The sequence below is a fragment of the Clupea harengus genome, chromosome 8 (genome assembly GCF_900700415.2).
Source record: "Clupea harengus chromosome 8, Ch_v2.0.2, whole genome shotgun sequence".
In the NCBI taxonomy this organism is placed as follows: Eukaryota; Metazoa; Chordata; class Actinopteri; order Clupeiformes; family Clupeidae; genus Clupea; species Clupea harengus.
Genome location: NC_045159.1, coordinates 18,044,747 through 18,065,655, shown reverse-complemented (window position 1 = coordinate 18,065,655; position 20,909 = coordinate 18,044,747). Strand labels below are relative to the sequence as shown.

At 43.8% G+C, this 20,909-nt stretch overlaps 1 protein-coding gene and 1 long non-coding RNA gene across 3 annotated transcripts in view; both read left to right on the top strand.

Annotated features, from left to right (window-relative positions):
• uvrag (UV radiation resistance associated gene) overlaps window positions 1–20,909 on the top strand; it is a 64,365-nt gene that overhangs the window by 9,457 nt on the left and 33,999 nt on the right. For both annotated transcript variants that reach the window (XM_031572194.2, XM_031572193.2), the window contains exons 5-7: window positions 4,258–4,332; window positions 6,780–6,865; window positions 19,425–19,530. In XM_031572194.2, coding sequence (XP_031428054.1) covers window positions 4,258–4,332; window positions 6,780–6,865; window positions 19,425–19,530 — 267 coding nt within the window. The remainder of the gene's footprint in view (window positions 1–4,257; window positions 4,333–6,779; window positions 6,866–19,424; window positions 19,531–20,909) is intronic.
• On the top strand, window positions 19,672–20,742 carry LOC122133092. Its single transcript, XR_006152540.1, has 2 exons — window positions 19,672–20,401; window positions 20,533–20,742. It is a non-coding gene; the product is annotated as an uncharacterized LOC122133092 (long non-coding RNA).

Here is a 20,909-nt window from a genome sequence, read left to right as displayed (position 1 = left end):
ATGTTGTGCATAATGATCAAGAGTGACTTACATTATCTCTGTAAAGCTGACAACACAGTACACACACATTTTTTTTTTTTTTTTTTACTGTTTTCTGACTGAGTTGAAGCATAAGCAGCTTTACACTAATAATATACCTCACCAGACTGTCATGTAGCTCAACTTAAGACCTACCTTTCATTTCAATAATTACATGAAACAAAACTAGTGAACCTGTCTAATTTGTAGAACCGTAAAACTGCCTTTAAATTCTCTGCCTAACTGCCTTTAAATTCTCTGCCTGCCTGCCTGCCTGTTTGTCTGTCTGCCTGCCTGCCTGTATCTCTCTCCCTCTCTCTCTTCATTAAACATGACAAACGTCAGTAAACAGCTGGACAAGGCTTTGAAATCACGGATTTCGTGAGTTGTGTGTTTGTTTATTTTTTTTAGAAAAAGTCGGACCAGTTGCGACGTAATGTTTTCAGCGGCGCTAATGTTGTGATTAATTTATCACCAAACAACGTCGGGGGATTGCACAAACACCGTCATCATTACCTGTTTGTCTGATGCTGCGGGTCAGAGAAGAAGTAGGCTGCAGCCGTTTGGCCGGGCGCTCAGCACTCCATGAGCACTGAGTGGAGGAGGAGGAGGAGGAGGAGGAGGGAGGGGCGCGTAGGGCTTGTGAGCGCCGCGGAGCATGTCGGGGCGAAATTCTCACAAGAACTCAAATAAATGCCCCGTCATATATCAAAACACATTTGGGGGGAATTGATGACAGAGAGAGTAATTTTTATTCTTGAATATTGATGAATGAAGAAAAAATTTGGCTCCAGCAGAAGGGGCACTTTTCTCATCCAGGGCAAAAGGGCAGGTGCTTGAGCACCACTAGGGGTCTATCTGTGCACGTGCCTGCCTACATACCATTCTTTTTGTTTTTATTATTAAAACTGTCCACAAATATGTTTAATAGTGTGTTTAACTTCTATTGGCCCACCAATGGAGGCTGCGTTGGAAATCAAACTTTTGTCAGCATTTTGAGTGGACATTTCATTTGCACAGGTGTATTCGTGCACGTCGGGCTGGCCCTAGCAGCGGAACGACAGTTTACAACCGCACCGGTTTATCAATGATAATATTAATATTATTATATTCGAGATGCAACACAAATCTATCCGCTCTCCTACGAACGAGCTGAGCTTTCATTGATAAACCAATGCGGTTGTCTGCCTCTCCCGAGGCCCCGCGGTCTACTGGTACTCGTTCAAACGGGTAGACAAATCAAATAATAGCCTACACCTGTGTAGGTCCTCAACATAGCAGATATTTTAATACATTGAAAGCCGTGAATACTGAAAATGGAATGTTATGCTCAAAATCACCGCCGACTGATGAAGTCACGATGCATACGCAAGTTGAGTGATTGGCAGCTGGCCGCTCTGTGCATTCGCGCACCTCACAGTTGCGTATTGTTCAGACAAGAAGACACGCTTATCAACTCGATTACTATTGATCAAAACAGAACGAGGTTTTGGCTGTAGCCTATACTTGAAACATACTATTGAGACCATATTCGCTTACATGCATTGCACGCGTGATGAATTGCGGCTTAATGGTGTTTTGAGCCCTCATCGTCGACTTCAAGGCAGCAGCTGCCTGGAATGTGTACTGTATTTAGCAGTCAACCTCCCTTACTCTACGTTTAGATGATTTACAGGTAGCTGTAAGTAGGGCTGGGCGGTATGACGGTATATACCGTGCAACGGTAGAAATGTGTCTACCGGGAGAGATTTGGCCATACCGTTTCAACCGCGGTATACTCTTATTTTGAAATCCAATCGATTTATTTTTAGATAATGACCTCCGAACTATACTTCATCCCTCTTATTATACAGTAACTCGCCAAAACAATAGACATTCCTCCAAAAATACCTCTTTAACGATTTTGTAGCTGTTTTGTGATTTCTGCTGAGAAATAAAATAGAACTCTAAAGTTTCAGGTGTTGCGTAGCAACCCATTACTTCCCGTTACGTTAAATGACCGGACTACTTGCGGAATGATATGAAAGATGGTCAGCGGTCATTACATTTTCGCAGCAGTGAAAATAAAGAAATTACAGACCTGCGAACGTTGGGGTGGCCCATTCAAATCAACGGAACTTTTTTGAACATTCTGAAGAGCCGTATAATACGATACCCAGTAAAAAAAATTAAGCACATAACCTGCAAGGACTGTCATGCCTACTTGTTGAGTAATCCTCGACTGTTGGGCAAGATTCAATATACTGAAAAATATGGACTGAAAAGTGTCTAGTGTAGGCATTTATTTTTCAGTATTTCAAAGTGAATGAGCTGTGAGAGCACAAGAACAGTGAGCGTCTAGCAGCGATTATCACATGTATGTATGTCAACGGCGATTACGGCCAAACCAACGAGATTCTAAGTAATATTGAGACAAGTAAGTAAGTAATTTTTTTGGTACTCCACGTAGATCATAAACCCTTGAATATAAAAACGACTCGGTTGAGAAATATAAACGCCATCTATAGTGCTTTTTATCCAGAAAAACTGCAGCTCCATCCTTTACTTGCGTCTGTTTACAGACCAGTCATCACCTCGTCATCACATTAGCACGTCGCAGCAACGGGCTGAGGCGGTCAATGGAGCGTCTATGTATATATGTCTATGTGTAATGGCCAACTTCTTAATTTTTTAATTTTAATATGTGGCCATATAAAGAAAATATCTCATCATTATTGCGTTAACATATGGACACACATTGAAAAGAAAGTTTTAACACTTGAGTTATCTTCTGAAAGTACATTAAAGAACCACTGAAACATAAGCACTGGACTAAATGCCACAGAAAGATTTTTCCTTTTTTTTTTTTTTTTTACATACACTTTGCTTTTATTTTACTATTTAAAGATTCAATGGATACTGGCCACTATTGCTTAGGCCAATAGCCTATTGAGGCAGTATTGTTTCTGCACCTTAGTGTTCTTAAGGGTCAATAAATAAATGTCTGTGGACACATTTCGCCACCGCTGAAGTGTCCTCTTTTTCAAAAACCCAAATCTGGTCACCCTACGTATAATAAACCGTGATATATACCGTAACCGTGATATAAAATTACAAATACCGTGATAGAAGATTTTGGTCATATCGCCCACCCCTAGCTGTAAGCCATTAGATGCCTGAGAAATAATTAATATCTATAAATAACAGCTCACCTTTATCTTCTTAACCAGATTTGTAAACAGGTCGCGATCAATATTTTGCAGTACAATAGGCTACCTTGGTTAAAAATCGAGTTACGGTAGGTGCATGCTAGCATTGCGCTAAATAATTAGACAGCTAACATTAATTAGTGGTGTTAACATAAAGTCAGTTATTGTATATGGCATTAATATTATTCTAAAACACCTTCACTAGTTGTTTTAACCAGATTTGTAAGCAGGTTGAAAACAAAATTTTTGAAGTAAAGTGCCTTGGTTACAGCTAAAAGCTAGTTACATTAAGTTGCTTGCTCAAATCTCAAATTCAAACCAACGTCTTCTCTAAACTGGCAAGCTTGGAGCAGCCTCTGTTCAATGATTGGCTCAGGGGGTGGGAGGTGGGATGCGCCTTCCAGGCAGCTGCTGCTTTGAAGTCGACAGTGAGGGCTCAAAACAACATTAAGCTGAATTGCGCCATGAATGACAGCTTTTTTTTTTTTTTTTTGCCTTAGGCGCTCAGGATTTGTTGTAGGCGCTCAGGAAAACGGCTTAGGCGCGCGCCCACATTTTCTCAATGCAAGAAAAACCTTGAGACTGACTGATTACAAGTTTGAAGAAGCCTGTAATGCTAATTAGAGGACACACCTTAGTTTAACATGTCCCTATGGTCAAATTATTTTAAATCTTTTATAGGGGTACCATCATTTTTGTCCAGGCCAGTTGAATTCATTTATTTTTTTTAATTATTCTGTTGAACCACAATTCAAAAGCAATGTTTGATTTTCATTAGTTAATTGTCAGTACATTTTTATTTATTATTAATTTAGTCAGTTTCAAGTTATTTCAGTGACCATTGTGGCTTTTTCTTCCTTTAACGGAAGGGTACCAACAATTTTGCCCACGTCTGTATCTGTTTTTAATATCTGTTATAAAACTGTTCTCAAATTGACATTCTTTTGCACATGCATCACTCAAACCAAATTTTGTAATTTAATTTTCCCACGAGCCACTACTTAAATGTGTGTGTGTGTGTTTTGTGTGTGTGTCTGTTTTTCCTCTGTAGATCCGCTCCAGGAATCAAAATGAGATCATATTTGGATTAAACGATGGCTACTATGCAGCTGACTTTGATCACAAGGTACAATGCTTATTACAGGAAATGTGTACTTTGAGAACACAGACACACACACACACACACACACACACAGTGGCTTGATTTGACTATCTTTTGCTGTCGGTATAACCCAAACACGTTGTGTCATAGCTTCAGTGAGGAGCTGGATTAACCCCTCAGGCTTGTGGTATGTGCCTTCACTACGGTTTTGTATGTGTGTACTTTGGAACACACACACACACACACACACACACACACACACACACACACACATACACACATGCAATGAGGCGCTGGATTGACCCCTCAGGATTGTGGTGGGTGCCGTCACTACCACTCACCATAGCAACTGGCTCTCTGATGCTGTGGTCTGGATGCAGGGTTATTACCCTGGGGTTGATGCTGTGGTCTGGATGCAGGGTTATTACCCTGGGGTTGAGGCCGGGTGGAGTGACTGCCCTCTCCCCCCGCTATAGTCCCTCTTCCACCGCATCCCAGAAAATGGAAAGCTGAAGGTCAGGTGTTGAGCAGACGCTTTTGTCCAAAGCCACTTAAAAAAAGACATACTTCAGCAGACAGGAATCGAACCCGGGTCAACTGCTTAAGGAAGGCGGCCACGGTAAACGCCGACAGCTCTGCCAACATGACAGCACGGAGTGCTCTGTGGATGGCTAGCTTTTGGAGTGAATGGAGGTGATGGCCGTGCTGATAGAGCAGTGTGCTGAGGAGGGCGTCAGAAAGGACCTGTTTGTTGGAATGGTTGGCAGCACTGTTGAGATTCACAGTAGCTCTCAGTGGACGAGTGTCAGTGGTGTTGGTGGGTCTTCCTGTGGCTGTAGGGGTCATCGTCCTAGTTTTAGCAGATAGATTTGATATTGAAGTGTGTGTCAGAAAAGCCCTGTTGCTCTGTACTGTTGTTGGTTAGCTTTGATGGCAACACATCCCTCACTGTGTGCTTTATTTGATGTAAGATGTAAGGTACGTTTCAGATGTTTCCCGTTAAAATAAAGATTTCACCTCACAACTACCTAGTATTGGGTTTTTGTGTTGTTCATACCCGATTATAAAATAGGGTGATAGTGATGGAATGAAACCCAAAAGGACTATATGCTGGTGTACTTGAAATAGGTGACAATCGCCACAGGTTTGTCCGGTCAGAACAATAACGGATGCCAATGTTCCAATGAGGTCTGATTTATTGCACACACACACGAAGTGAAGACATGAAGTGTTTGATGAATGATGCCCGTGAATATAATTATCCCGTGTAAAGGGACTTATATCCACATTTGAATCCGTGAACTGACTGATATAATCCGTGTTTGAACCGTGAAATGATAGACATGAATCCGTGGTTTCTATTAAACATCACAAATGACAAATATATACAATTAAATACAATAAAGATGAACCATTATATACAAGATGAATGAATATAATATATACAATATGAATGTTACGGCTATACTGTAAATACGGATCTGTCCCTTAAAATACCGTGCCGTGTAACGGCGAACATTCCATATCTCCGTAACAAAAGTAACTGGTTGAACTGGCCTCGGGGTGAAATGTGGATGCTACAGATGATAATGATGACTGTAAATAACAGATACTATTTACAATGAACTGAACGGACTACAGAGCTAAATGATACATATAACAACACTTACATTCTTGAACGACGCACGGCAAATGATCGCGAATGTCTTTGAATGAATTGAATTGTCCGATGTGCTCCTTGAAGAGGACTTCTCCAACTCCGCTTGACTTGACCCACAACTTGGCCGGAGGAGGGTCGGCCTTATATAGTGTAGATGAAGGGGAGCCTTGAAACCGTTTAGAAACTGTTGAAGTGGCCAAATGGTCAGTGAAATTCCACTGTGCACGAGCCCCACGGAACTCTGGGATCAACTGATAGGCTGACCTTTCATGGACCCCAGGTCCTGTGAGTGGCCGGCACAGTGGGGGTGCACAGCTGGATGCAGCTGGTGAAGCTGCCTTTTTAACACCGATGGTGGACAGTGCCCCTGTTCTCATCTTGTGCGTCACTATGCTGGTGTGTTCTCCTCTTGTGCATCACTATGCTGGTGTGTTCTCTTGTGCATCACTAATGCTGGTGTGTTCTCCTCTTGTGCATCACTATGCTGGTGTGTTCTCCTCTTGTGCATCACTATGCTGGTGTGTTCTCCTCTTGTGCATCACTATGCTGGTGTGTTCTCTTGTGCATCACTAATGCTGGTGTGTTCTCTTGTGCATCACTATGCTGGTGTGTTCTCTTGTGCATCACTAATGCTGGTGTGTTCTCCTCTTGTGCATCACTATGCTGGTGTGTTCTCCTCTTGTGCATCACTATGCTGGTGTGTTCTCCTCTTGTGCATCACTATGCTGGTGTGTTTGTGTGTGTGTTCTCTTGAGCTCAGACCGAATGGAAGAGATTAATGTGTGTGTCTGTGTGTGTGTCTCTGTGACAGGATCACTCGGAAAGGAAGAAGAACAGCTTGCTTCAGGTGGACCAGAGCTCCGTGCGAAACTCCTACAGCGTGTTCTCTCTTCTGAGGTAAGAGCTTCACCTGTGCGTTATTGTCAGATAATCGCACCATCTGCTGTACATTACACACATGCACAGACACTCTGATTAGTCTTGTAGTATGGCAGGCTCCTGGCCCCTTTATTTACCCAATGGCAGCGATTTACACCAAGACACTGAAGCATCTAGGTGCTGTTTTTTTCTGTCTCCTTGCAGTCCTTTCAGTATCCACCAGATAGTGCACCATCATCACTTTCACCTAGTCGTCTTGTTTTGATGCATTCTGACTAAGAGCCAAGAATCACAGATGGGACGTGTTATGTTTTGGATGCTGACAGATGGTTGATGAAGAAAGGGAGAAAGCAATCCTAATGCATGTTGGGAAAATGGGGATATTCTGACATTATTTGTAGACTTATAAATTTGCTTTCTTGAACTCTGTGTCAAAGCATGGGGCGTCTTAACACCAATAACTACTCATTTGCACCACTAGATGGCAACATCGGACCACTTTGTTTTCTATTTTTGGTCTACGACTGTAACATGACTGAGTTGCAAACAACTGAGAGGACATAGTGTTAAAGTGGACACACACACACACACACACACACACACACACGCACACACGCACCACCTGGGTTCTGAGATGAATGCTCACCTGCCAATGCTCGGATCTTTGATCTGATGATGTCACGCTCCTGTTGTGCCCTGTTCTACGCGTCTCTCTTAAAAACGCGTCCATACAGACACTTGCGTGCTCAGCATTGATTAAGGTTGGTCCGGTTCATGTGAGGCATGTTGTTCTCTTTGCTAAGGCTCTGTGGACTCAGCATAATTCCTCCTCCACCCCCTCTCCCCCCCCCCCCCCACCAGAGGAGTCCTGTGCCTCCCCTTTAGTTTCTAATTAGATAGTCCTCCTCGCTCAGACATGTCCCGTTCCTGCTGATTTCAGTACCAAAACACACACAGAGTATGAGAGAATTAACCAAAGACAACAATGTTTTAATCTCTCCCCTCTCCACATGAAACAAGGCCGTGACGGCTCGATCGGGTGACCGTTAGCCTCGTGACAGGAGCGCTACCCGCGCTCATGTTGGTATGTCTTTGAGCGGGATGCAGCTGCTCCGTTTGAAAGCGGCGCATCCTCGCTGGGCAGGCTAATTGCTGTTGTTACACTGCCGTTGTGGCCGCGTTGGGTTTTTGACAAAGAGAAGCTGTCAGTGATCGAGCTGTCCGTGATCAAGCTGTCTGTTTCACTCAACCTGACGGAAGGAAGGCTGACGTGCGGCGAGCTTCGCGCGACAACAGACATGACTAGGAGAGAAGGGAACAAGACAACTCTGAGACTCGGTTGAAAAAGAGTCATTAATCAAAGCGAGGACATTCCTCTTTGCGTAAGACATATGGGTCTCGGGGGAGCAGGCTTGATGGTGTCCCTCTCGTGGCCAACTAGTCAGATCACTGTGGCATGCGTGGCTGAGCTTTCTTTTTATTTGTGGTTCTCTAACAGTTCTCTAACAGTAGGCCTATATTGTGTTGTATCGTATTGTAGTTATTTATTTATTTATGTACTTATTATTTATGTGCTTATTTATAATGTATGTGTGAGGTGTAATGGGTATTGATTGGTTAGTTGCTGTGCAGATCTAGGACACAATGCGGTTTAGAGTGTTTAGTGTTTGTGATGTTTTAGTGTTTGTGATTTTACCCCAGCCATTCCAATGGAGGATATGTGTTTTAGTGAACCTTGAGGAAGGTATACCCTCTTTATTTATGGACTGAAACACAGACTGTTGACTGTTGCATCTTAAATGCCTCAACAACACAACTATTTAAATTGTGAGAATGCTGTCGGGTCGATGAAACAAGCAGTGCGTTGTGAGTCCAGTCAGCCATTTTGTTTGACATGAGAAATGAGAGAGAGCTCTTTTTCCTGCGGCATGAGTAAAGGTTAAAGGTCGCCTTTCCAACACCATAACTCAGGCAGGGCTGCCCTACGCCTCTCAGTCTTTGGAGTTTAGTCATCAAACCTCTGGCCCAGGCAATACGACAAGAGACTGAATTAAAGGGGAGATCTATAGGAGGGCAGGAGAATGAATGAAGTTTGTATGGAGATGATGTACTGGTCACAATCATGGGCCCTGGGTCATACCTGCCTTTAGTAATGAAAATGCTGGAAACATTCAGGGTATATTCAGGGTATGTCCCTGGTTAACATAAATAAAACACAAGTTATGACATTATATTCCCATGTAGGAATTCATTGCAAAGTATAATTTCAACAGGTCTTTATCTCACATCAAACACCTGGTAGTAGGTTTACCCAAACTGTTCACCATCACTGTTATTTGTTATTTGAACTACAATTGCGTTCACAAAAAACAAAAAACAAAACAAAAAATATATATATATATATATATATATATATATAATTTATAAGTGGGGCCTGCTCTCTCTCGACTTTGGGGGCAGAATCATATCAGTTAAGATGAACACTCTTCCCATGGCCTACCCACCCATAGGAGATTATTATTGATCAGATCAGATCAGATGAGACCTCTCTTATGCTGCTGTAATCCACATGGAAGAGTATGAATCTTTAATAGAGACACCGATGCAGCTGTTGCTAGGCTGCATTGACCGTGAGAAGGAGGTTAGCAGACGGCGAGTCAAAGGGTGACCTTTTCACTGCAAGTATGGGCAGAAGTAGTTAAAGGTTTTCAACTCCAAAGAGAGGTTAAAGGTTAAACTACTTAGAAAGCTGGCAAATGACCGTGACTTCATGCCAGTATGGAAAGATTGTTGATCTAGACAATGGATCTATTCTGGCATCACTTCTTTATGCAAAATAGTTCAGAAATGGGAACTTTAATAGTTTTGATAATCTAAAGCAGGGGTCTTCAACCTTTTTCAGCCCAAGGACCCCTTGGCTGAGAGAGACGCTGAGCAGGGACCCCCACCCCCGCCTCCCCAAATTTGGGCCTGATATTCATATAATTTATTTGGAACTGTCAGTCACACACAAACACTCCCCTACACATGTTTGAACAGAATTACAAATCATCTGTGACACACAACTAGTTTCAATTTATTCTGTTTATTTTTGACATTTGTTCTCCCTTACAGTTAGTCGTCACTCTATATTCAATTAGGGAGGGACAAAGAATTGAGTAGCTTGAGAAGCTTAAGTATGGATGAAATATCTCATACCTAGTGAGAGATCTGACGTTTGAGAATTCATCATTCATGTCTTTGGCAACGACATTCTCCCTATGAAGCATGCAGTGCGTCATACATGGCTCTTGCACCGTCTGTGCACATCGCGACACATTTTGGCCAGGGTATATCATGTTCATGGAAAAAATTGTCGATCACTTTGAAAATCTCTGAACTTTTTTTTACCTCCAGGCAGCTGCTTAAAGAATCGAAATTCCTCCTGCATCTCATTTTGGTCGACAAATCACAAAAAAGCTAAAAGCTGAGCTTCGTTTGACACATCGGTGGATTAAATTGTATTGCAAAATAATCTGCCTTCGGGAGTTTTGCGATTTATAGTGCCCTCACATCAGTTGCCAATTCAATTCAATAGGGCGGGCATTGGGATGCTTTTCAGTTTTTTTACGTACTCATCCTTCCCAAAATTGTTTTGCACATATCACTAGCTGTTGGCAATATTAAACGTTCCGCAATTATGTATGGCTGTTTGGTCTGAGCGACACGTAATGCAACTTGATAAGAAGCTTTTAAAGCTAGCTCGCACACTTTGGCTGATTGTCTCATCAAGGTCTGCTGGCCCTCAAAAGATTTTAAACGGGAAATATTAAATGTTTTTTTCTTTCAAGTGAGCATGGGTTGTCTTTGAGTGTCGTTGCAGCTTTGATGGTTTCATAGTTTCGTTTGAGAGCAAACCACGCACACTGCTAATTCTTCACCATCGGTATCTTTGTAGGTGTAGGCAAACTTCAGATAATTCTCTGAATATTTACCTGTCTACTCCCGTTTGCGCTTTTGGCTGTTCATGTTGGCATCCTCTGAAGGTAGATCATCTTAACCACCATCAGTGGTGTCTGACGAGGAGCTTTTGTTCCGAGAAATTACAAACGATCAATTATATATGGCTGGTAGCGTCTTTTGGCACCAGATAGCTAAATGTAGCTAAAAGTGCACATGTTGCCATTATGATCAAATGATCGCCTGAAGACTCATGGGTAGCCTGTGTATTATTTTTAAGTAATAGAAAGCAATTTTTACGTTCTGTTTATGTTTATGTAGTCTTTAGGACGTTGTACATTTTTGGAAGAGGGAAAAAATGCTTCAGATGAAATCATTTGGCGGACCCCCTGCAGTACCTGCGCGGACCCCCTGGGGGTCGCGGACCCCCGGTTGAAGACCTCTGATCTAAAGTGTCAGACCTATGGGTTGGGGGCATGTATGTAAAGCTTTGTAGTTATTTTTGTAAACAGGTGAAAGGTTCTAATTCAAGAGCGCTACCAATTGTGATCCATATATTGACTGATGCGTACGACTCTTAAAATCATGTTATTCCATGGCATCACATCACTGAAAAAGGACTCCACAGATTGTGAAGCAACAAAATGAGCTTTCCAGACATTCAGCCACATGTCTTTAATTATTTCAATGTCCAGTCATCAACCACCAACTCCATGGCCTGGAGACACTTCTGTTGGAAAAACTTGATTTGCTTCTTTTTTTTTTTTTTTTTAAATCACTCCTAAACAGAAGTCTAAACAAACTGGCACTCAGCTATGCTGTGATCATACTCGTGATCTTGGCCCTTTGTTCAGACTTTCTGGAGGGAAGTGGCGACATTTATTAATTTAAAAAACCTGGTTTTGAGTATCAGGACAACATTCACATCCCGCCATCTTGGACATATCTCTGATGGGCTGAGTGAAGATGATGCTTACCTCCTAAAGATCTTGATGGCTGCAAGGAAAAAAATCCACAACAAAATACTGGCTCCAGAAAAGTTCTTCTACTGTTGGCGTCTGTGTCAGTACTATTAAACAACGGCACCTTCTAGAACAGATGACCGGTTCTAGAACACCTTCTAGAACAGATGACCTGTTCCATACAGCCCCACAAAGAGCTGGGAGAAAAATACGGTGCAGAAAATGGTGTCTTTATCTAGCCAACGATACAAATCTTCCATAACTCTTAAATATATGGGATATTTAGTTTTGAAGTAGGTGAATTTGTCTGTACTTGATCATCCCATGACCCCTTGTTTGTTCTTTTTTAATTTTACTTTTTTCTGGCTTTTTGTTTCTTATCTGCTTTTGACGAGTTGTTCTTAAAATATGAAAACAACAGGTTTATAAATAAAAAGTAAAAAAAGAGAGAAACAACTAAATAAATGAAAAAGAGCATCCCTTCACTTTGGACTTGACTGGTAGATTCTCTCACATGAGGCGGCATTGGATCTGCTCAACACTTTCAGGCCCAATGCAGACGGAGTCTAGTTTGCCTAAACCCGGAGAACCCCGTCTCCGGATAGCCCTATCGTGCAGACGAACGCACTGTATCCGCACACTGTATCCGCACTCCCTCGAATCGGGGGTCCAAAGTGAGTAAACTCGAAATCCGGTTGCGGTTGGTGTTCGTCTGCACGCTATCCGCATACCTAATCGGATTGCCCCACGTGATCACATCATTAGACCAGCCAGAACAACGGACACAACCGGCATTATTTAATAACTGAATGGGTTGCCATGGCGCAGTGAGTTTGGCAGCCAGTTATAACAGCTCTCCAGTTTTAAAAAAAAGAATTCTTCCTATTACCTTGCTCCTTTTCCACGTGAATTTCCCTAACGGGATTAATACAAATGTATCTATCTATCTGTTGTTAGGAAAGGGATGACATTAACAAGCCACACTTTAATCTATCACTGTTTAATCTATTTGCATCAGACCATTTTTCAAAAAACAGTTTGTAAAAGTGTCAGCAATAGCCTATATGAGCAAATCTGATGTGAAAACGTGATTTTTTTTATTATAGACGGAAGTTTCAAAACAGATGAATGTTACGTTAGCTTTAGTCCTGTCAGACAACGATAGCGATAGCTACTAGCTAGCGTTAACGTTACTTCAGAGGTAGCCTACAGTACGTGAAGGACAAAGCCCTCAACAATAGCCTACATTTGTTGTTAGTAATAAAACCATGAAATTGGAAGCAATTGTAAACCATGAAACATCCAGGATCCACAGCACTTGCATTGTGGTCTCTCCTGCTCAAGCTCAGCATCTCCATAAAGCACAGGCATTTAAACAACTCAGACATGTCATGTTGCACATTGCTTTGTTGCACTGTTCTAAACTCTTTATTATCAATAACACATTTAATTATTTTTCGCTTAACCTACAGTCTGCTCTTACCACTGATTTTATAAACCACCATAATGTGTTACTGTGCAGATTAAATGTAGGCTATGCGGCTAAGCTAAACGTTGCTAGTTGGAGCTCAACTACTGTCATATGTTACTTTGATTGCATGCTCCTGTCTTCTTCTCCGTTTTCTTCAGTTGTCTGTAGCACCAAAGCGCCACCAACAGGCGTGGGGGATGTACTACAGCTGAGTCAATCGGATTCGCTGGGTTCATGTGCACGCAATTTAAAAAGTTGATATGTGTGAAAAATGAACCCGGGTTCAGGCAAACTAGGCTTTGTCTGCATGGGGTCTCAGCTCATGGCTTCCTCCTGAAGCCCAGAGCAAACACACGCAAACGGGAAGGTGTGTGTGTGTGTGTGTGTGTGTGTGTGTGTGTGTGTGTGTGTGTGTGGGGTGGGGTGCGGTGCATGTCAAGGCTGTGGGGTGGAGGTGTGACCCTGCACACAGAGGCGTTAAGTCCCCCCCGTCCCCCCCCTTGCCTGAGGCACTGGGTTGCCCCGGCTACTGGCTGCCTCGGCAACCAAAAGAGCGAGGCCTCCAGCGATCTGCCGTTCTGGACTGGATTAGGAGGTCCAGTTTATCCAGCTTGAGTCCTCCTCGACCCCTCTGGTGAGGCAACCCCCTCAGGCTGGGGATGGCCGTCTCTGCCCGGTGGAAAAACAAACTTGGCCTTAAGTCCCCCCTGATCGTGTTGTTGAAATGGAGGGTGTTATTTAGTTTCCTCTTAACACCATAGGAGAGTACAATAACAACACTGACACTGCTTAGTTAGCTACTTTTGACAACTGGGTTGTTCTCCAGGAGACCCTGAGCCTGAGGTTCTCCTGTCCTTCTCCTTTCTTTTTTCATTCATTATTATTTATTTTTTTTGCATTAAAAAAAGTGATTTAAATACTCATATGAGATGTGTTTCATGTCAGTAGTTATCTTTATTATAAGCCCTCAAGTCTTCTGAACCTTTTATGTTTTCCATTTTATAAATGTTTATAAATGTATAAATGTGATTTTAATACTCCATGTTCTTTCTTCTCCTTATGAGACATGTTTAATTTTAAGTGTTACCAAGCGAACGGCCTGTGTTGTGGATATCTGCCAGAAACTCTCCGCTGTGTTTAGAGTGAAGGCCTGGTCCACATGGACGTGTTTGGATTTGGTTACGCTTCAGCAAGTGGCTCTTCCCCATCCTCAGATTCCCGCGGCAGGGAGCGAAGATGAGAGAATTCGCTCCGGCCGCTAATCTCCTCGGTCTGATCTAGAGTGCATTCTTTCAGGATCTTATGAGCTGATTGCTCACCAGGCATTTGTGTCAGGCTGCCTCAGAGCTTCAGGTTTCTCTCTTAACGCCATCGTGTCTCAACAAAACTCAACCCTGAGCACACAAACCAGTCCGTCTCTGACTTGTGTCACGGCCTGTGGGACAAAGAGCCACAGAGGACCTTCTCAGGGTGTGTTTGTTTTGTAGTCAGTCACTGAGAAATACGAAGCGACTTACAGTATAGATGTCTTATTCAAAATCACATACAGTACAGGTATTATATCCAAAATGGCATTCAGTATTGGTGCCTTATAAGTTACAGTACAGGTATTGTATCCAATATGTCTTCCAGTGAGAGTAGGCTCTACAGTTAGTTTATCAGTATGATTACTTGGGAATCAATGAACCCATGCAGTTGTTCTGGTTGTGAGATTGTGTTCCCTCGTCCTGCTCCCAGGTGAGCCACCGGCATCCAGTTCTTTTATCTCCCACTGGACCATCAGTGTCGTCTGGGTGTTGTGGGAGATTGAGGAGCCGAATATAGACTGCCATGGAAAGAGATGTAGCTGTCTCTGTGGAGAGACGGAGGGGAAGTGTATCCCCCCCCCCCACACACACACACACACAAAAACAAACAAATGTATTTCCACCAGAGTGACAATCTTATCTGGCCTCCATGTTGAGGCAGACAATGCAGATGTTTGAGGAGAAGAGTGGGTACAGGTTCAGGAGTGTTGACATTCCCTTTTTCTAGGGTGATGCTGCTGCCTTATCTGTGTTCCTCTTCTAGTGTCTCTACATGCCGCTCAACACAACCAAGGCATTGTTTCTTGTCATTTTCTTTTTTTCTTGATGGAAAAATATTGTGGAAATATTTTTCATCAGTGTTCGTCAGGTAAATTCTGATTAATTGATTGACGTGATCGATCCTGTCTTCACAACTACTTTGTAGCACGAAGCAGATGTTGCTATTCATGTTTTGAAGCGCCCACTAATTGGAGGACACGTCGAAGCAAAAACCGACGAACTAAATGCCGTTTTTCATACCTGTTGGATGTACTTTGTGTTGACTTTTTACGTCAAGATCTTCTCTGTAGCCACCATCGTGTCATTCAGAAAAAGCAGACTGTTTTTTTTGTTTCCTCGATTTGTATCTTTCTTGTAGAAAGATAAATGTCCACACTTTCAGGGCTGATGACATTTAAGTGGTTAGGATAGAAATGCATGTAGATTGTACTTGCTAGTAATGCATGTACCTATACCATTCAGTTCAAAAGAGTTCAGCAAATCACGCACTAGTTTTTTGAAAACCTGAACATTTGGACATTGTGTACCGTCTTTAACTTTAATACACCCACCCCCTATGCTGTCCAAGTGTGTTGGGGATGCGGTCCTGTGTTTCCACTGATTAGCTTGTTTATCTGCACTATCTCTGCCTGCCAGCTCACACATCTGTCTTCGCTGATGAGGCCGACGATTGTTTGATGCTGGAGCTGTTGTGTTGCACACAAACAAGGCTGAATATTTACTTCGTCCATTTTGGATTGGCAATCATTGTAAACACACACAAATTCAACTCAATTCAATTTTATTTTATTTATATCGTGCCAATGACAATTTCAAAAACGTCTCAAGGATACTTCAGAGAGCCCAGAGCCTGGATCCCCCTTAGAGAAATGTATGCCTACACACTCACAAACATGAATACAGAATGATTTTGATTTGTTGTGTGTGTGTGTGTGTGTGTGTGTGTGTGTGTGTGTGTGTGTGTGTGTGTGTGTGTGTGTGTGTGTGTGTGTGGTCGGGGTGATGGGGGAGGCAGAGCGTGAGAGAGACATGCAGGGCTTTCTCCAGTTTCTCTGGAAAACATTAATATTGGGGTATTTTGTCCGAGAGATGAGGCTGTTGTCTTGTCACCACTGGGTTATGACATGCTTTCTTGTAGTGCCCAGATTACTCTTCTCTCTTCCATCTCTTTGTGTAATCATCTTAAAAGAACCCGTTCTTGAAGTACAGAAAAGCCCCCTTTTGCTTCCCGAAGACAGTTCTGCATCCAACCATTGATTTTTCTGCGTGTAGTGTGCCAGTTGGCTACGTGTACGGCTCGCTTGGTACCCAGTGCCCGTTTGGCTCGGGGAAGCTGAGGGCAGGCCGTAGTCCCAGACTGCCTGTGCTGATAAGGCATCAGACTTGCGTGAAAGTGAACTGGCTGATAACCGCCGCTCATCTTCGAGACGTGCCGATATCAGATTCCTGCATCTCGGTCAGTGCCAGAAGCCCTCACATCTCCCCCTCACACACACCTGACCCATCTCGACATCTGTGTGAGTCTCGACCTGTCACCGCGGTTATCATGACGGCCTGACAATCACCAGCCGCTTATCAGACAAATTCAACTGTGTTCTGATCAGGCGAAACGAGGCCTGAAATTAGCTGAGCTGCTGTGAGCGAGCGAGCGAGTTGTTCCCCGAGCTCCGCCGTCAGCCCAGACCGAGCCCCGGCCCGGGGGCATGCTCCAACTTGATGGATGCCAGGAAGAGGTTATGCCACATTACGCCCCCACAAGTGTTAAAGGGTCAAACCCGTTAGCAGCACAGGATCACGCCAAGACTCAGACTTTTTTTTTTTTTTTTTTTAAGAGGTGAGGGAGGGAGGGAAGGGAGGAAGGTGTTATTGCACACTCAAAGGAATAAGATGGACTTCAAACACACACCTGCTCACTCGCTCTCTCTCTCTCTCTCCCTGTCTCTCTCTCTCTCTCTCCCTGTCTCTCTCTCTGTCTCTCTCTGTCTCTCTCTGTCTCTCTCTCTGTCTCTACTATGGACATGCAAGCACTGGTATTTCCCTCAGGGAAAGCAAGTCTCTGTGCTCTGGGTTAAAAAGCTTTCCATACGTCTCCTTCACCCCCTCCCCTCCCAAGTGTGACACCTCCCCCGCTGTCACTCTGCCACTGCTCACAGAGTGTCTGGAAAGACGCAAACCTGAGCCACAAATATGAAGTGGGTTGTTCTGTTTAACCATAAACCTATAAGGGAAAGCACATTCAAGCCCACACACAATATGGCAGAGACAGGGTGGGAGAGAGGCCAGAATAGTCATTTAGTTTTGCCCAAACCTTGGAACCTCTGCTGATTTGTATCTTCACCAACATAGAAATGCTGGTCTTTCTGGGCCACTTAGGAGAGATGTGGTGTAATGCCCTACTGTAAGAGCACTGGCCCTGCAGTGATGGCCATAAGAGCTGTGTGGTTATGGTGTTATGGTGGTAGGTAGCCAGCCCTGAAGCCCATTACAGATCTCTGTCATCAACGTGGGATTATTCGTCTCTTGAAGCCATCTGAAGCCGCAGTCTTGTGGTTCCATTAGTCTAACTGCATCTGCCCCTAAAAGTGTTGGGAAGCCTGAAATCTGTGGCTATTGCTACTCAGATTGTGAGTCTTGGCAGATCAGGGGGAGACCATGCTGAGGGGGGGAAAACTCTGATCAGGGTTTGGACTTGAGTCCTCCATTATGTTTGATTTGTACTCAACATTGCATTTACCAGGGTCTGGGGCCCACCACAGTATTTCATGGCCCGACATCATGTTCGTGTGGTTCCAGATTTTATACAGAGTGAAAGTCATTTTGGTTCAAAGTAAGAAAATATGAAGAGGGGGGGGGGGGGGGAGGAGGAGGAGGAGGAGCTCATGTCATCATAAAGGTCATAATTTCAGTATGGGGGTAGTTTATTCTAGGATGAGAATTGAGACGTTTAGAGCGATTAGGCTGTTGGTCTTTGTTATTGTATTGCCTCATCTTAGAGGGCCTCTGAGTAAACATTACGAAGGCTGGACTTCAAACAGGACTAATACAATACAATACAATACAATACAATACAATACAACTAAACACAATACAATACCATATAATCCCAACATGAATGATTTGAATCACAGTCTGGGTTTGGTAAGATTGGTAGTGGACATGGATCCCTTTCTGTGGCCTCCAGCTTTTCCTTCTTTTGTTTTTGTGTCGTTTACCTTGGTATTTTTCAAAAGTTTACATAGTTAGATTTAATTATTTCAGAATTGAATTTCTGAAGTCCAAACAGGGTTCCCAAAAAAAAAAGGGATGGATTTCAGTAAATCTATTGAAGTAATTGGCATTGAAGTAATACCACTACAGTAAATCCTGGAACACAACAGGAAGTCAAAACAAAACAAGGACACGTGTAGCCACATTTTCAGAACGGCATCCTCATACTGAAGCTCTCAACAAACAAAATCTACTGCACATGAAATGGCCGCCTTCAGTATCCCCTTCTCATCCATCTTCAGCATATTTATTTATTTTGAGTCGTGGCTGTAAGTCTGTCACCATGAACTCGTTCAGCCCGCTGCTTTCATTTGAGGCGAGGGAGAGGAGGGGGCACGGATAAAGAATGGAGGTCATGTGATGTCCTGTCTTTGGAGTGCAGTGAGCTGCTGGTGCACGCTGTGCCGGGTGTCTCTGAAGGGTAATGAGAAAAAGATGCCCGAGCTGACATCGCTCTGACAGGGACCTCACTGGCCCTCTCTCTCTCTCTCTCTCTCTCGCTCTCTCGCTCTCTCTCTCTTTCTCTCTCTCTTTCTCGCTCTCTCCTGTCGTTAAGGCATCTTTAGTTCCACCCCACTTGAATGACGATCGATAGAATCGACTTTAATCGAATCGCTCATCGTACAAGATAGCGCTTACAAAGTATCAGTGTTTTGTAAAAAGAAATTTGGGGGGGGGGGGCTTTAAAAACCCCAATCCCACCCTCTCCACAACACACACACACACACACACATACAAATCCCCCCAACACCAAGTTGATGGAAGTACCATGGCAGAGCAAGGGATTTATCCAACACTCTGTTTCCTGTCTCCCTCCCTTCCTCCCCTCACCCCTGCCCGGCCCTTCCCAGGCTCCACACAGCCCAGAGGGCCATCAAGCAGACCCAGGTGACGGTGCAGAAGATCGGTAAGGAGATCGAGGAGAAGCTGAGGACGACGGCGGCCTGCACGGAGAGGGTGAGTGCTTTTTCACCAGGCGCCTCCAACCATCTGGATAAAGTACGCTCTGTGAAATTCACTAGTGATCTCAACGCTTGTAAAAGCACCATCTGTGTGTGTGTGTGTGTGTGTGTGTGTGTGTGTGTGTGTGTGTGTGTGTGTGTGTGTGTGTGTGTGTGTGCGCGTGCGACGTTTTATCTGTCCACTGAACAGCAGAGGCCAGTGCGGGGTCTGTTCTCAGTGGTGTGTGTGTGTGTGTGTGTGTGGAGGGGGCACACAAATAAGCTACATATAGGACACAAAGGGGATGCAAAATGGCCACCCGTCAATCAATTCTTCAGCAACTAGTTAGGCTAGGCTACTCCACTTCATCCTGCAATAATAAGCGGAGGGGTGCTTTGCGGTTTAAACCCAGGTAGATTGTGTACCTTGCATTACACAGATCCTCATAAATATGTCATTAGGTCCTCAGGCAGTTATCCTATCCTGTGTTTGGATGGATTTTGGTGGAGGTGCCTTTCCCCACACACACACACACACACACACACACACACACACACACACACACACACACACATCTTCTGCTAGTATTACGGCTGGCTTAAGAGAAAGACCAGAGGAGAAGAGGGAGAAAAGCAGACAGTGTTTGTGTTTCCACATTCACAGTATCCTTGAGGAAAATGAAAACCCAAAAGAAAGAAAAGCATATTTAACATTTCTGGAATTGGCAGCCAGGCAGCTGTGAAAATGGACCTGTAATCCGAGGTCTTAATGTTGTGTTTATTGTAAACACGGCACTTCAAAAGGAGTCCCCCTTTTTAGTCTGGGTGAGGAAGGCCTGGAGGCTTTGCCACCTCCTCCTCCGACCCTGAGTGCTCTCCTCTCGCAGGTCTAAAAGCTGCCACCTCCTCCTGAGCGTCTCCTCCCGCAGATCTAAAAGCTAACACCTCCTCCTCCGGCCCTGAGCGTCTCCTCTCGCAGGTATAAAAGCTGACACCTCCTCAGCGTCTCCTCTCGTAGGTCTAAAAGCTGCCACCTCCTCCTGAGCGTCTCCTCTCGCAGGTATAAAAGCTGACACCTCCTCATCTGGCCCTAAGCGTCCCCTCTCGCAGGTCTAAAAGCACATCACAGCTCTCACTCGGGCTCTTATTACCACCAGTTCTGCCTTTCTTTCAGACGCTAAGAGGGGGATATGACGTCCTGCTGGGTGAACTGAAAGTCCCAGTAAAAGAAAAAAAAATCTCTCTCTCTCTGCCCTCTCTATCTCTATCGTTTTTCTCTCCCTCTCTCTCTCTCTGTGTGTGTGTGTGTGTGTGTGTGTGTGTGTGTGTGTGTGTGTGTGTGTGTGTGTCTGCCTTTGTATGGTTATATTTTTACGGCTCTTCAGACTTCTGCAG